We start from the raw sequence: 14471 nt of genomic DNA, 5'->3' as shown, positions 1-14471 counted from the left end.
CTGGGAATTGAAACTAGGTCTCTGGACGAGCAGCGAGTGCTGTTAACCTCTGAGTCATCTCTCCAGCCTCTACCCCATAACTTTTTCTGTTTTCACTCCAGTTCCAGGGCTTCCAGTACCCATTTCTGGCCTCCACAAGCACGTAGATGGGCAAGGCACACATATATTCATACAGGCAAAATATCCAGTCACATAAAATCAAAATGACTCTCAAGAGTCTGGAGAGATGGCCCAGTGGTTAAGAGTATCCTTGCTCTCCCAGAAGACTTAGGTCTACATTGACCGCTCATAAATGTCTGTAACTTCAGTCCAAAGAAATCCAACATCCCCTTCTGGCCTCTGCTGGCATCAGGCAAACAAGTGGAGTACAGACATGTAAGTGAGCTAAACACCCACCCATCAATAAATAAATTGTACCACACACCTTTAATGCCAACATTCAGGAGCCAGAAGCAGGTGGATCTCTGAGTTTGAGGCCAGTCTGGTCTACAGAGTAACCTCCAGGGACAGCCAGAGCTACAGAGAGAAACTCGGTCTCAAACAACAACAACGACAACAACAACAACAAAAACAAAAACAAACAAAAAAACAACAAGAAAAACCAAAAGATTCATGGAACACTGGGAAGGCGGCAGAGACAGGTAGATCTCTGAGTTTGAGGCCAGTCTGGTCTACATCAAACTTCCTGACACTGCAACTCTTTAATACAGTTCTTCATGTTGTGGTGACCCCAACCATAACATTATTTTTGTTGCCATTTCATAACTAATTTTGCTACTGTTATGAATTGTAATGTAAATATTTTCGAAGATATTTACCAAAGGGGTTGAGACCCATGGGTGGTGAGTTTCAGATCAGCCAGCACTATATAGAGAGACTGTCTAAACAACAACAAAGATCAAAGCTGGGCATGGTGGCAATAATTGTAATTCCAGCACTAGGTAGAAGCAGGGGAATTGCCTTTAATTTGAGGCCATCCTGGTCTACGTAATGAAGTCTAGGCCAGTCAATGTTACAATGTTACAAAGTTACTATGCAAGATCCTATCTGGGAGGCAGTTTAGTAGTTAGAAAACGCTTGAAACATACCCACGCTGGAAAAAGACCAAATTCCCAAAAGTTACCTCTGCTTTCTTTCCTTTTTAAAATTGATGGAGGGGCCAGCAAAACGGCTTACCAGATGAAGGTGCATGCCACCAAACCTGAAAACCTGCAATACCACATGTACACCATCACACACACACACCCTGAAAACCTGCAATACCACATGTACACCATCATACACACACACACACACACACACACACACACACACGCCATGGCATACACACAAATAAAATCTGACGGATTAATGCATGTTTGAAGCCCCGGGTTCTTGCTGGGATAAAAGACTTGTGTCACCATGCCTGGGTTTCGTTTTTCATTTTAATGATTTGTTTATTATATATGAGTATGCTGTAGCTATCTTCAGACACACCAGAAGAGGGCATCAGATCTCATTACAGATAGCTGTGAGTCACCATGTGGTTGGTGGGCTTTGAACTCAGGACCTCTGGAAGAACAGTCGGTGCTCTTAACCACTGAGCCATCTCTCCAGCCCTGTGTGTTCTTTCTTTTTCTTTTTCTTTTTCTTTTTTTTTTTTATAGTTTAAAATATAGTTTTTTCAGGGTATGGAGGGGGGAGTTTTACATAGAATAAATTCCAGGAGATCGGCCACCCTCCTGCAGCTTCCATGGGCACCAGGCATACATGTTGTGAATATATATACATGCAGACAGAACACCCATATAAAATAAACATTTTTAGGACTGGAGAGAAGGCTCAGTGGTTAAGAGCACCGACTGTTCTTCCAGAGGTCCTGAGTTCAAATCCCAGCAACCACATGGCGACTCACAACCATCTGTAATGGAATCCAATGCCCTCTTCTGGTGTATGTGAAGACAGTGACAGTGTAACTCATACATAGAATAAAATAAATTAAAAAAAAAAAAAAAAAAAAAAGGAAACAAAAAATTTTAAGGGGGAACAAAAAAAAAAAAACAAACCAACAGGAGGAAAAAAAAAGGAAAAAAAAAAAAACTTTAAAAAAAAAAGAGAGAGGACAGGAAAAGGAAAAAAAAGAAAAAATAGGAAAAAAAAAAAAAAAAAAAAAAAAAAAAAAAAAAAAAAAAAAAAAAAGAACACACAATAACCTTTGATCCAATTGATAAGATATAATTGCCCACCTAAACATACAAAGCCCACTACAAAGGAGGAGGAGCCTTGGGGTAATCAGAAAGGACGCCAGAACCAGTCTTTTTCATGAAGCATGGAGACTACATACCAGCCGATTTGGAGGAAAAGATGGCCCCCCTCCTCCCTCCCCTCCTCTCCTTCCCTCCCTCCTGACCCATTTTCCCCCTTCCCTGATACACTCAATAAAATTAAAGTAAATCAATGAAAAAAAAAAAAAGCCCATTACATATCTATCCCTTAAGAACATTCATAACAACCTTTAAAGATACAGCATGGAGGGGTTAGGGATTTAGCTCAGTGGTAGAGCGCTTGCCTAGCAAGCGCAGGGCCCTGGGTTCGGTCCCCAGCTCCGAAAAATAGAAAAGAAAAAAAAAAAAAAAGATACAGCATGGAATCTTAACCTCAGCTTCCATGTTGTCGAGCAACTACTCTCCCAACTCCTCCTCTCTTCCGTTCCCGTCTCCTCCTCTTCCTTCAAACTTTTCTCCCACCCATCTTTCCTTCTCGTCCAATGACAGGCCTCCTTCTATCCTGTACCTGCCCTCACATGTATTTTACAAATTAAATGGGGAGAAGGTTCTGGTGAAGTCACTTGAGTCTGAGTATATGACTAGGCAGCCGTCCTTGGGGCAATGGAATTAGCCATCAAAATACAGATAACCAGATAACTCCAGGGCAAACCACAACATACACACACACACACACACACACACACACACACACACACACACACACACACAAATACACACACACACACAAATATATATATACACACACACACACACATATACATATATATATAATCTTTTTAAAAGTTTTGACTGACGCCTAAAATAACATTTCTATGTTTTGTTTTGTTTTTTATTTGGTTGTTTGGTTGGTTGGTTGGTCGGTCTCAGGGTCTCTCTCAGCTGGTCAGCAGCTCCTGGATCTCTCCAGGGTAAAAGAGCCCTTGCAACTGACATAGACATACCCAGGCCTTTGGAATGGGGTTCACAGAGCATTTGCCTCTGGTGTAGGAAACACAATGGGGCTAATCGTCTGGACCCTAGAAGAAACAACAGATATGCAAGCGACTACTTCTCAGGAATGGATCAGAGCTCATAGAGAACAGTTCAGGGATGAAGTTCGGTGGTAGACTGTCTGCTTTGATGTGCAAAGGCTTGGGTTCAACTCCTTCACAAAAGGCTCCTGAACCAGTCCGAGGGTAGAATGTTATGGTCTGGGGTGTACATGGACCATCTGGTTGCCACCTCTTGGACACGAGGGTTCCATACAGATCCTAGCAGATGGATTTTTTGACCCAGCACTTTATCCATGTTGGTCCCCTATCATACCCAGTCTTCACTGAGAAACTGTGGATACTGGTAAATCATTCCTTATGAAATGAGTACTTGCTTCTATTATGGACAGCTCCCTACTGCTGTACAAGTCACATTTGTTCCCTTACAACTCCACAGCCTGGCTCTGCTCTGGGTCTCAAAAGCCTGGCGTGAGAGTATCCCCGTAGCCTGCTGACCCACTTCTAGACCACCAAGGTCACCACAGAATCTGACTCCTCCAAGCATTAGGGATGAAGATATTTTATCTTGGCTGCAGACTTGGACTTCCGAAGGCCACCCTCAGACCTTGCCCTGTTGCCCTCTAGGTAGCTGCTCCCTCTGGACTGGAGGGAGGAGCTCTTTACATCTGCTCTGGTAGAGGCTTTGTCACCAGAGCTGGGACATTCTCTCCCTTTTTAGTGATATGCAGCCTGATCAAGTATGCATATGACTATGCTGCCCACAGTCACATAGAGAACTCCATTGTGTGGAAACCAATGTCTATGGTCTTGGGGATTCTATAAATTCTACCGACTAAGAGGGCTTGATAGAGACCATTTTTTTTTCCATTTCTTCATCTGTCCATGGCAGCTCTAAACCATCTCAGTGTTTTTATAGGCCATCAGGCCAACCCCTAGCCAGATGGCCTAGACCTAGTCTTGTGGCATTATTTTAAGACAGGTCCTTCTTACTAAAGGTGATCGCCTACCCCAGCCTCTTGAATGCTGGGGTAACAGGAATGTGCCACCATGCCCATCCCACTTCTGCTGTTTAGAAATGATCATAAGAGGTGGTCCAGTGATTAAGAGTGTTTGCTCTTCCAGAGGATCCAGGTTTGATTCCCAGCTAACAACTACATGTAGCTCCAGTTCCATCCAGTTCCAGAAGATCTGATCCCCTCATCTGGCCTCTGAGTGCACTTCATGTAGTACACAGACATACATGCAAGTCACACACACACACACACACACACACACACACACACACACACACACACACACACACACGCATGCACACACACACCATAAATTTTTTTTTTTTTCGGAGCTGGGGACCAACCCAGGGCCTTGTGCTTGCTAGGCAAGCGCTCTACCACTGAGCTAAATCCCCAACCCCAAATATTTTTTAAATGATCATAAGCCAGGTGTAGTGATGCATGACCTTAATTCTAGTACTTGGTAAGTAGAGGCAGGTGGATCTGGATAAATTGGAATCCAGTCTGGTTTACCTAGTGAATTCCACAGCAGCCAAGACTATGTAGATAGACTCTTTCTCAATAAATAAATAAATAAAATAAATACATCAATTATGAAAGGTAAGTATGCTAGTCTATCAACAGGGCAGGGACTGATGCATCTGTCTAGTTTAGCATTAAATCTTGAGTGCTTGGTATACACTGGGTGTTTGGTAAGTGCTGGATGAAGACCGACGTGGGTCTTTATGGATGAGTAACAGTGGGTGTATATGCAACTCAGTTTGTGCCTGTGTCTGATCTGATTACATTCCTTTCGACCTCAAGAAGTCTGTGGTGGGGGAGTTGGGCTTCACCAAATCTCTGGTCCTGTGGTTTTTCGCCCCAATGAGCCGGGCTGCCTGGAATGTCCAAGTCACCAGGAATAGGAGCCAACATCGGATTCTTGGTCTTTGTGCCTAGTGGGCTGGCTGATACCTCTTGTCTGGCCACACCCCTAAGCCCTAGGTCTGGGGCTCTGGATTGGCTGAGGCTTGGCCAAAGCACCATGAAGTCAGTGGTTTTGCTTTGTCCTGATCCGTTTTCTTCCTAGAGGGACAAAGATTCTAGGTGGGTCTGGGAAGCAAGGGGCAAGGGGAAGGAAAGCCAGGGGCTCCACAGTACAGATAGGGAAGGAGCTGAGCCGGAGTAGCTCATGCCCCTAACTATGGGAGGGGCAGGTGGCTTGGTTAGCAGCCCAGGCTGCCTGCTTGGCTCATTTTCATCTGTGGCTATTTCCTGCTTAAGGATGTGGTGAAGGGGGGGGGGTGTTGGAGGAGGGCAGACAGACTTCTGCTGTCCATCTCGACTCCTCTGGCCTGAAGCAGAGGATAGGACAGGGGAAGGTGTTAGGCAAGGGTCCACATGCGTGTCTCTGGGGAATCTCTCATAGGTGTATCAGCGACTTGCCTGTGACCTGAAAGTAGGTTGTTGGGATTTGCAGTTTTTGAGAGCTCCTCGAACCTCAAGTGGAGCCCTGAGATCAAGGAGTCTGCAAAGAGCCTCTTCCTTAGTCCTCTACCTGGAAATATGTGCTCCCCCCTCATATTTGGGTCCAGCCTGGACCACCTATGTGTCTGTCCATCACTTCCTGAACACTTTCCTCCATGAAAAGAAATGGGACAAACCTGGGACAACCATGGGAGAGGGGAGAAGGGAGACAAAGATCAGAGGCAGAGGTCAAGCTGGTGGGTGTGGGGCAGGGACAGACGCTGTAGCAAGTAAGGCAAAGCCGTTTAGAAAAACATAATGGAAAGCCAGAAAGGGAGGATTGGGGGATGGCCTGCTGGGTAGAACTTGTTTTTTTCCAGAATAAAAGTCCCAGGGAAGAGCTGAGGGCCAAGTTCATGCTCTGCGTGGCCCAGATTCCGGAGAGGAGATGGCTCCCTTAAGTCCTGAGGGGCTTCCTAGAGCCTCATAGCTGGTCCTCCCTGTTGTCCCCTCCCCTCCAAGAGCCAGCTAGGCTGAGGTTCTGGCTTGGCTGAGGACTTGGGGACCCCACCCCAAACCCCAGGGATAGGGCCTGTACCGATTATATCCAAAGAGGAGGCCTAGACTAGTTAAGGGCTTCTGTGGTTTCTTTAGATTCTTTTCCTTTCTTGTTCTGAGGTTTGCTTAACTAGTAGGAGCGGGTGGGTACACAGTGCTACTCTGTTATTTCCCATTTGTTTATATGACTTTGTTTTCCCAGGGCTTCAAATTTGTGCTTTCTGTTGAGGGAGTTCCACTCCCCTTTCCTTCAAGTGGAGGTTTCCCAGATCATAGTAATCTAGTCCTCGTTTCAGGACTGTAGGGTTTGCCCTAAGAAGGTGGACAGCCCCAGTCGTCAGGTCATAAAGGAAAGTCTGACCACACTCACACTCAGTCCTCGTTGCCCAGAGTTGCTAACGCTCACTTTCCTGGTTGGCTGTACTTTATTCTGTTTGAGAAGGGTAACATCATGTGTAGCTGTGGGTGGTCTGGAACTCACTACAAAGACCAGGTTTGCCTCAGACTCAGAGATCCACTCGCCTCCGCCTCCCAAGTGCTCAATTAATTGTGTGGGCCAATATGCCTGACTGAATGACTGGCTGTTCTTGATCCTAAAGATAACTGGATCACATAGCCATCATGCTGTCCCCAGGGAGCCCACTATGGTTCCAGAAAAGGGCATAGTAAAATCACCCTCAGCTAAAGTGAAATTGTTAGTCACCTGATCTGGCAGGGAGAATACAAGAACAGAGAAAGCAGCCCAGGTTCTCTGGCCTGGCTGATCACATAGGAGAATGTCAGAGCAGGGGAGACAGATCGTCCACCCTCAAACACCAGTTCTGCTGAAGCTCAGGAAGTTTACCAGATGCTTGGCATCCACATGGCCTCAGGAATCTTCACATCCAAGGCCTCCTCTTCTGTCCCAGGACTGAACTACTGCCCCTCCCCAGGACTGACCAGTGACTGGCCGAGCCTCTACTCAAGACCCTCCCACCAACTGGGCCCGGACAGGGTGTCTGCAGCATTATAGGCCAGTCAAGATGGGGGAGGCCAGGCAGTAGAGCAGCGCAGTGGGCGGGGCACAGACCCGGCCCAGGGCTCCGTGATGTCAGCGGGTGCTGGCAGAGAGAGGGGGTCGGCTGTTTTTCTGAAGAGTTAGAGCTGAGTAAGACAAAGCACGGTGCGGTCCCCGCAGGCGCCATGGAACTGCTATCCCGTGTCTTGCTGTGGAAACTGGTGCTTCTTCAGAGTGAGTGTGAGAGTGGGACTGGGTGGGTGAGTGGGCAGAGAGTGGGTGAACTGTCTGGGCTTAGGTTGGGAGGGGTGGAGAGGCCTCATCAAAGAAAAGGACAGGGCTGGGTGCTCAAAATAGCAATTCACTTAGAGGAGCACGAAGCCTTCAGGTACTCTAAAAGAAATCCCAGGGGGCCTAAATGGGGAATGTGGCCAAGGGTGCCTTCTGTACCCACTTTCTGTGTGGCTCCAGGGTCAGCTGCTCAGGATGCAGTCCTCCCTGTGTGGGGAGGGAGGTTAAGTGGGGCTGACAGCTAAGGAGCTAGTAGTCTGTTCCAGCCCCTTTTCAGAGCCCCTCAGACCTGCCCACTCTGGCCTGCTGACCAGGCACATTTTTCTTAAAAGCCTGGGCCCTATGCCACTTTCTCTAACTTGGGTCAGTGGTGTCAGATCAGGGTTCACCCCCACGTCCCGTGTCATCTTCTGGGACTGTGGGTCTCTGCTCTGGAGGAAGGCCAGCAGAAGTATATACTATTGTGTGTGTGGGAGGCGGGGGGGGGGGGAGTATGGGACAGAGCTATGAATGCCTGAGGTCTGAAGGTTCCTAAAGGCTCAGTACAGATGCACACACCACTCCTGTTTGTCTCAGCCGCATACTAGGGCAGTTCCGGTGGACTTGTTGCTATGCTGTAGCCATGGCTACTTCAAGTTCACACTTTAGAACAAGCCTGCAAAAGAGTCCCATCCTTTCCTACTACTCACTGCCAGATGTCTGGTTTCCCACTCGCCAGAGCTGTCTGTATAGCCAGGAAGGTGGAAACTAAGGTGACTCCTGTAGCTTCTCTACCAGAGCTTGTTAAGTGGGCAACTTGGCAGTAAACCGCCATGACTGCCTCCAGCTCTATTTGTCTTCTTCTTCCAGGTTCTGCAGTCCTGTCCTCAGGTTAGTATCCCTTACCCAGCTGTGGGTCCACTCCTCTCCTAATCCGTCCTGCCTCCAACCTTGACTTCTGCCACTGACTCCCCCTTCCCGACAAGGGTCTCCAGGGACCGCAGCAGCCAGCAGCTCTGTGGTGTCTGAGTCTGCGGTGAGCTGGGCAGCCGGAACTCAGGCGGTGCTACGCTGCCAGAGCCCGCGCATGGTGTGGACCCAAGACCGGCTGCACGATCGCCAGCGCGTGGTCCACTGGGACCTCAGCGGTGGCCCAGGTAGCCAAGGGCGCCGACTTGTGGATATGTACTCGGCCGGGGAACAGCGCGTGTACCAGCCGCGCGATCGCGACCGCCTCCTGCTGTCGCCTTCTGCCTTCCACGACGGCAACTTCTCGCTGCTCATCCGCGGTACGATGTAGAACGGCGGTGGGCTGAAACTTCGGTAGAAGTTGAAACCTTGGCGGCTGGGATGGGGGTGGGGTGGAGGTGTGGAGGGATGGGGGTGGGATGGGCAATTGGAGGGAACTGGGAGGTTGAGGGAGAGCGGATACACAGGAAAGACCCAGCGAGGCCTTCGAAAGGTTGGAGTCTTGGATGGGCGGGGCCGTGGAGGGGACCGAAGGATTTTAGGGGAGGGCCCATGGAGGAGGATGGGTTCCTTCAAGCTACGGTTATCTTCTCCCAAGCAGCTGTGGAAAGAAGCGACGAAGGGGTGTACACCTGCAATCTGCACCATCACTACTGCCACCTCTACGAGAGCCTGGCTGTGCGCCTCGAGGTCACTGACGATCGTGAGTGTGCCCCTCACCCTCCTTTGCTAGTTCTATCCCTATCCTCCTTACCCCCGACTCCCGATCTTCCCCTCCTCACCTCTGTGAGGTGATCTGACTGCCTTTCTCAATGCATCCGCAGCCCTATTAAGTCGCGCATACTGGGACGGCGAGAAGGAAGTGTTGGTGGTGGCCCTCGGCGCGCCGGCTCTGATGACTTGCGTGAACCGTGAGCACTTGTGGACTGACCGCCACTTAGAGGAGGCGCAGCAGGTGGTCCATTGGGACCGACAGCTACCTGGAGTGCCACACGACCGCGCTGACCGATTGCTTGACCTGTACGCATCTGGCGAGCGCCGAGCCTACGGGCCACCCTTCCTGCGTGATCGCGTGTCGGTGAACACCAACGCTTTTGCACGCGGGGACTTCTCCCTACGCATAGATGAGCTGGAGCCGGCTGATGAGGGCATCTATTCCTGCCACCTGCACCACCACTACTGTGGTCTCCATGAGCGCCGAGTCTTCCACCTACGGGTCACGGAGCCTGTTTTTGAGCCACCAGCTCGCGCTTCTCCTGGCAATGGGTCTGGTCACAACAGTATTCCTAGCCCAGGTATGTGTGCAGCTTGCAGCCTGAGAAGGGGTCCCTGTTGTGAACTAGAGTGCTAAATGTATTGCGGAGCTTTCTTTCTTGTTTTTTTTTTGTTTGTTTTTTTGTTTTGTTTTTGTTTTTTGTTTTTTTGGTTTTTTTTGGCTTTTGTTTTTTGAGACAGGGTTTCTTCTCGGCTGTCCTGGAACTAGCTTTGTAGACCAGGATGGCCTCGAACTCACAGAGATCAACCTGCCTCTCCCTCCTGAGTGATGAGATTAAAGGCATGCGCCAGCACCACCACCTGGCTTGCAGAGGTTTTCTGATGATTGCTATTTCCCACTAGATCCCACCATGGCCCGCGGCCACAGCATCATCAACGTCATTGTCCCAGAGGACCACACACATTTCTTCCAGCAATTGGGCTATGTGCTGGCCACTCTATTGCTTTTCATCTTGCTGCTCATCACTGTAGTCCTGGCGACACGCCACCGTCACAGTGGAGGTGAGGCAGGACCCTTGGAGCAGAGGGGCCCAGACTAACCGAGGACAATGAGGCTGACCCCAATACCTCTGTCTTCACAGGATGCAAGACCTCAGACAGGAAAGCTGGGACATCAAAGAGGTGAGTTTGCCTTCCCGACTCTCCTCCCGGACCTGCCCTGCCCTGGCCTCCTAAACTGCTGTCTGTCTCCCTTTAGGAAGGATGTGAACATGGTGGAGTTTGCTGTAGCCACAAGGGACCAGGCTCCGTATAGGACTGAGGACATCCAGCTAGGTAGGGGTGAGGGCCAGAGGGTCCAGGGGAAGTACGTTTTTGAGTGTAACTTAATTTTTTCCCCCCAACCAGATTACAAAAATAACATCCTGAAGGAGAGGGCTGGGCTGGCCCACAGTCCCCTGCCTGCCAAGGATGTGGATCCGGATAAAGGTGAGTACTTTCACCTCCCTCATCCCACATGAGACCCATTCCAGGGATCCCCTGCCATTTCCTTGAGAGGGCCTTGGGAAGTCATGCCAAATGTCCTCGTTGACTTTCCCACTGGGACTGAAGGACAGAGAGCAGACATTAGCCGTTTTTTTGACTTCCAGAGTTCAGGAAGGAGTACTGCAAATAAATGGACCCTGAGCTGCTGGCTGGGCCAGCAGCTCTGCATCAAAGGACATCTTCCTGACCCTCCTGTGGTATTCCTGGCTCTTCTCAACGGCTGGTCCGGCTTACCTAGAGACTTGGCTTAAACTTGGCAGAGCAGCTGCCTGTACTTTGCTCTTCCTAGAATCACCCCCCTCATCTTGGTGAGCAACTGTGGGTTCCCTAGGGACTCTGGTATAGTATCATTGCTGCCCTTCAGTCACCTGTGCCCACTGGGGACTGTACCCCAACTTCAACACAGCAAAAATCCCTCGTTAATATCCACCAAACGCAAAGTCCCCCGTGGCCTCTTACTGCTAGGGTCGGGAAGACACTAACGGATTCCAGTTAAGACTCCTAGCCCCTAGTTAAACACATTAACCACTGTCCTGGTAAGACTGCACTACGCCTGTGCACTGCTCAGGGGCCTGCTGTCATGCTCTGACTCGTGGCCCTCCTTGCTGCTTTGGGCAACTTGGGGCAGGCCCATGGCCCTTTCTCTGCTTCTGATTCCTTTCTGTCCAATGCTCTCCAAGAGCCACACCAGCAGTTAATGGGGACCATGTGACTCTTAGTCTTCATATCCCTTCCCTAGGCTGGAGTCTGGGATTGGGGTCCCATTTGTGCTCTCTTTTGACTGAGGATGGGATGAAGAGGGATCTGAGGAGCCCATGGTGCCACGTCAAACAGCTATCATTTGCTCCTACTGGGGAAGTTCTCATGTGATAATAAAAGATATATCTGATTTTTAGTCTTGGACCTGCTGCTCCCCTTCTGTTCAGGGGGGGCATGTCTGGGCCTTGGGAACCCCCAGATGCTCTCATAACCTTCATCTTAGTTCTGCTGCCCTTCCCTTTCCCCTAGAGTAGAAGGTCTATGTCTAGGTCCCTCTAGGACTTCCATGATGAAGGGCTTTCAGCTCCTTTCCTCAGCGTGTGTGTGTGTGTGTGTGTGTGTGTGTGTGTGTGTGTGTGTACAAGGATGGGGGAGGTATACAATGGTGGAGGTGGTGAGGTTGGCCATAGAAGGAAATGCTGTTAGCCCAGTTCTTTGAGAAGCAGATGCCAAGGTGGAGTAAAAAGAAGAAGCAAAGATAGGCAGGCATGTCCCCCAAGGATATAAATCTGAGGAGATTTGGGCAGAAAGAGCCCCAAGAGGGAAGCCTTGGTCAATAGGATCAGGTGTTGGTTTTCAGGTACTGTTCCCCTAGGGATAGTTAAAACTAGGCACTGGCTGTGTGACCTCAGAAGACTGAGTTTTGTGAGCAGTTAAGAGAGGGCACAGACCTCTTTCCTCACTCTCTTTTTTTAAAAAAAAAAAAACAAAAAACAAAAAACTTGGGACTGAGAGATGGCTCAGCAGTTAAGAGTACTGGCTGCTTTCCCACAGGACCCAGGTTCAATTTCCAGCGCCCACAGGGCAGCTGACCACTGTCTCTTAACTCCAGTCCCAAGGAGTTACATCCAACACCCTCGCACAGAAATTCATGCAAGCAAAACATCAGTGCACATAAAATAAAAATAAACCAAGTATATAAAAAGTCTTCAAAAATGTATCATTTTACGTATACGAGTGCTTTTGCCTGCCTGTATGTCTGCGTACCACATGTGTGCAGTGCCATTAGAGGACAGAAGTCTTTGAATTCCCTAGATCTGGAGTTACAGATGGTTGTGAGCAGCCCTATGGGTGCTAAGACTTGAACCTGGATTCTCTAAAAGAAAAGCCAATGCTCTTAACCTCCAAGTCATCTGTTTTTAGCCCTTAACCCCCCCACCTTTTAAATACTTGTTAACTTATTTATATGTGTGTGTCTTTCTGGACATGCCTATCACAGCATGTATGAAGGTCGGTTCAAGGCCAGCCTGGTCTACAAAGCAAGTTTCAGGAAAGCCAAAGTTACACAGAGAAACCCTGTCCTGAAAAAATGGAAAAACAAACAAACAAAAAAACATGTTCAGGAATTGATTTTCTCCTTAAATGATATGGGTTATGGGGAAGCAAGCACCTTTACTGATCCCTTTTTTTCAATAGAGAGTATTTATTTATTTATTTATTTATTCATTTATTTTCTAGGTCTCACTAGATAGCCCTGGCTAGGTTTAGGACTCATAGAGATCCACTTGCCTCTGTCCTTTTTTTTTTTTTTTTTCCGGCGCTGGGGACCGAACCACTGGCCTTGCGCTTGCTAGGCAAGCGCTCTACCCCTGAGCTAAATCCCCAACCCCACTTGCCTCTGTCCTTAACCCTTGGATTAGATTAAAGGCACATGTCATTACATCCTGCTTTATTAATTTTTTCATTTATATCGTGTGAATATAGATAAATGAATGGCACAGATGTGGAGGTCAGGTGATAACAGTTCATTCTCTCCTTCCTTCAGACTGTACTATTTGGGTCCTGGGGTTCAAACTCAAATGATCAGACACTGCAGAAGGCACCGTCTCATTGGTCCAAGAATAGTGAGGACAGGAAAGGATGTCAGTTACTCACAGGACCTCAGTAACCTGCTGAGGTGTGGCTTGAGGATCTATCTCTTACACAAGTGGCCTCTGGTCCCATCAGAGGTCACACTGCTACTGGACAAAGTCACTTCTGGAAAGGAACAGGCTCTGACATCCCATCAGTCTCTTCTACAGTGACCCAAACTGCCCCCATCAGCATCAGAACCATGACTTCTACCAAGCCTCTAGCTTCTAATTCCTTCTATAATTTGGGGTTTCAGGCGGGAATCAAGGGCATCTGGGCTATGGGGACCTTTTTATTTGAGTGCTTCCGACTAATAGACCAATAGAAGCTTGTGTCTGGTCTGAGGGGCACTCAGAAAAGGGACTGTCTTCCTTCTTCCTTGGGCAGACCCTCTGAGGCCATCTTGCCTGATTTCTTCAGGTTACTTCTGTAGAGATTCAAGGAAGGTCAGTATATGCATTCAGTGCCTATCTCTGGGTCCTCCAGGCAGTGGTGGGAATCTTTCCTTGTGCTGGGTTAGTGTTTGGGATATGGTCCAAGGTCACAACAGGCACCCCCTTTTCTCCATCACGGATCAGTATCATATTCCCGCCACCCCCCTCCCCGTTCTTCTTAATGGCCATTAAGACTCCCTCTAATGGCCTTAGGCCATCCTGGAGTGAGGAGCTACCCTGTCTTCCTTGGTCTGCGGAGGACACCTGGCTGGTTCGATCTACAGTGTCCAGGGCGAAAATTCCTTTGGCTTCAGTTGCAGCCTGGGCCTTGCCTGGACATCTGTGTGTATGTATACCTGTGTCACCACTTCGATTTCTTGGAGATCCGATGGGACAAGGCAGTCGGCATAAGAACTGAGCTCAGGATTGGCGTGGGGACACACAGAGGCTCTCTCGCTGTTTGGGATAGGTATAGGTATCTTCAGATTCTTGTGGGGCGCCCGAAGTCGCCAAAGTGGCCAGTGTCTCCGCATTCTGGACATCTAGGAGACTCTGGGATTGGGTAGGACAATCAGGACCGGCCCAGCAGTACGACACTCCTTTGCTCCCTGGCAGATCTTATTGGCTCAAGGGGAGCGACCTTTCTAGGGTCTCTC

General features: G+C 48.9%; 2 protein-coding genes across 2 annotated transcripts in view; both read left to right on the top strand.

Annotated features, from left to right (window-relative positions):
- Window positions 1-14471, top strand: part of LOC116891772 (ubiquitin-conjugating enzyme E2 R2) — a 618378-nt gene that overhangs the window by 192858 nt on the left and 411049 nt on the right. The gene's annotated exons all lie outside the window — the stretch shown is intronic.
- On the top strand, window positions 7314-10714 carry Mxra8 (matrix remodeling associated 8). Its single transcript, XM_032892776.1, has 8 exons — window positions 7314-7507; window positions 8414-8434; window positions 8530-8832; window positions 9114-9215; window positions 9337-9807; window positions 10130-10288; window positions 10369-10561; window positions 10634-10714. Exons 1-7 carry the CDS (start codon window positions 7459-7461, stop codon window positions 10410-10412), a joined length of 1149 nt encoding a protein of 382 aa, XP_032748667.1. The 5' UTR covers window positions 7314-7458; the 3' UTR covers window positions 10413-10561; window positions 10634-10714.

Source organism: Rattus rattus, chromosome 1 (assembly GCF_011064425.1).
Source record: "Rattus rattus isolate New Zealand chromosome 1, Rrattus_CSIRO_v1, whole genome shotgun sequence".
Classification (NCBI taxonomy): Eukaryota; Metazoa; Chordata; class Mammalia; order Rodentia; family Muridae; genus Rattus; species Rattus rattus.
This window is presented reverse-complemented; position numbering and strand designations above follow the sequence as displayed.

Excerpts from the sequence above, each read along its gene's own strand:
- Mxra8 (XM_032892776.1), top strand. The coding sequence starts at position 7,459 with ATGGAACTGCTATCCCGTGTCTTGCTGTGGAAACTGGTGCTTCTTCAG. Across the intron at positions 8,833-9,113 it reads CTTCTCGCTGCTCATCCGCG|CTGTGGAAAGAAGCGACGAA; the intron begins GTACGATGTAGA and ends TCTCCCAAGCAG. Across the intron at positions 10,289-10,368 it reads ACGCCACCGTCACAGTGGAG|GATGCAAGACCTCAGACAGG; the intron begins GTGAGGCAGGAC and ends CTGTCTTCACAG.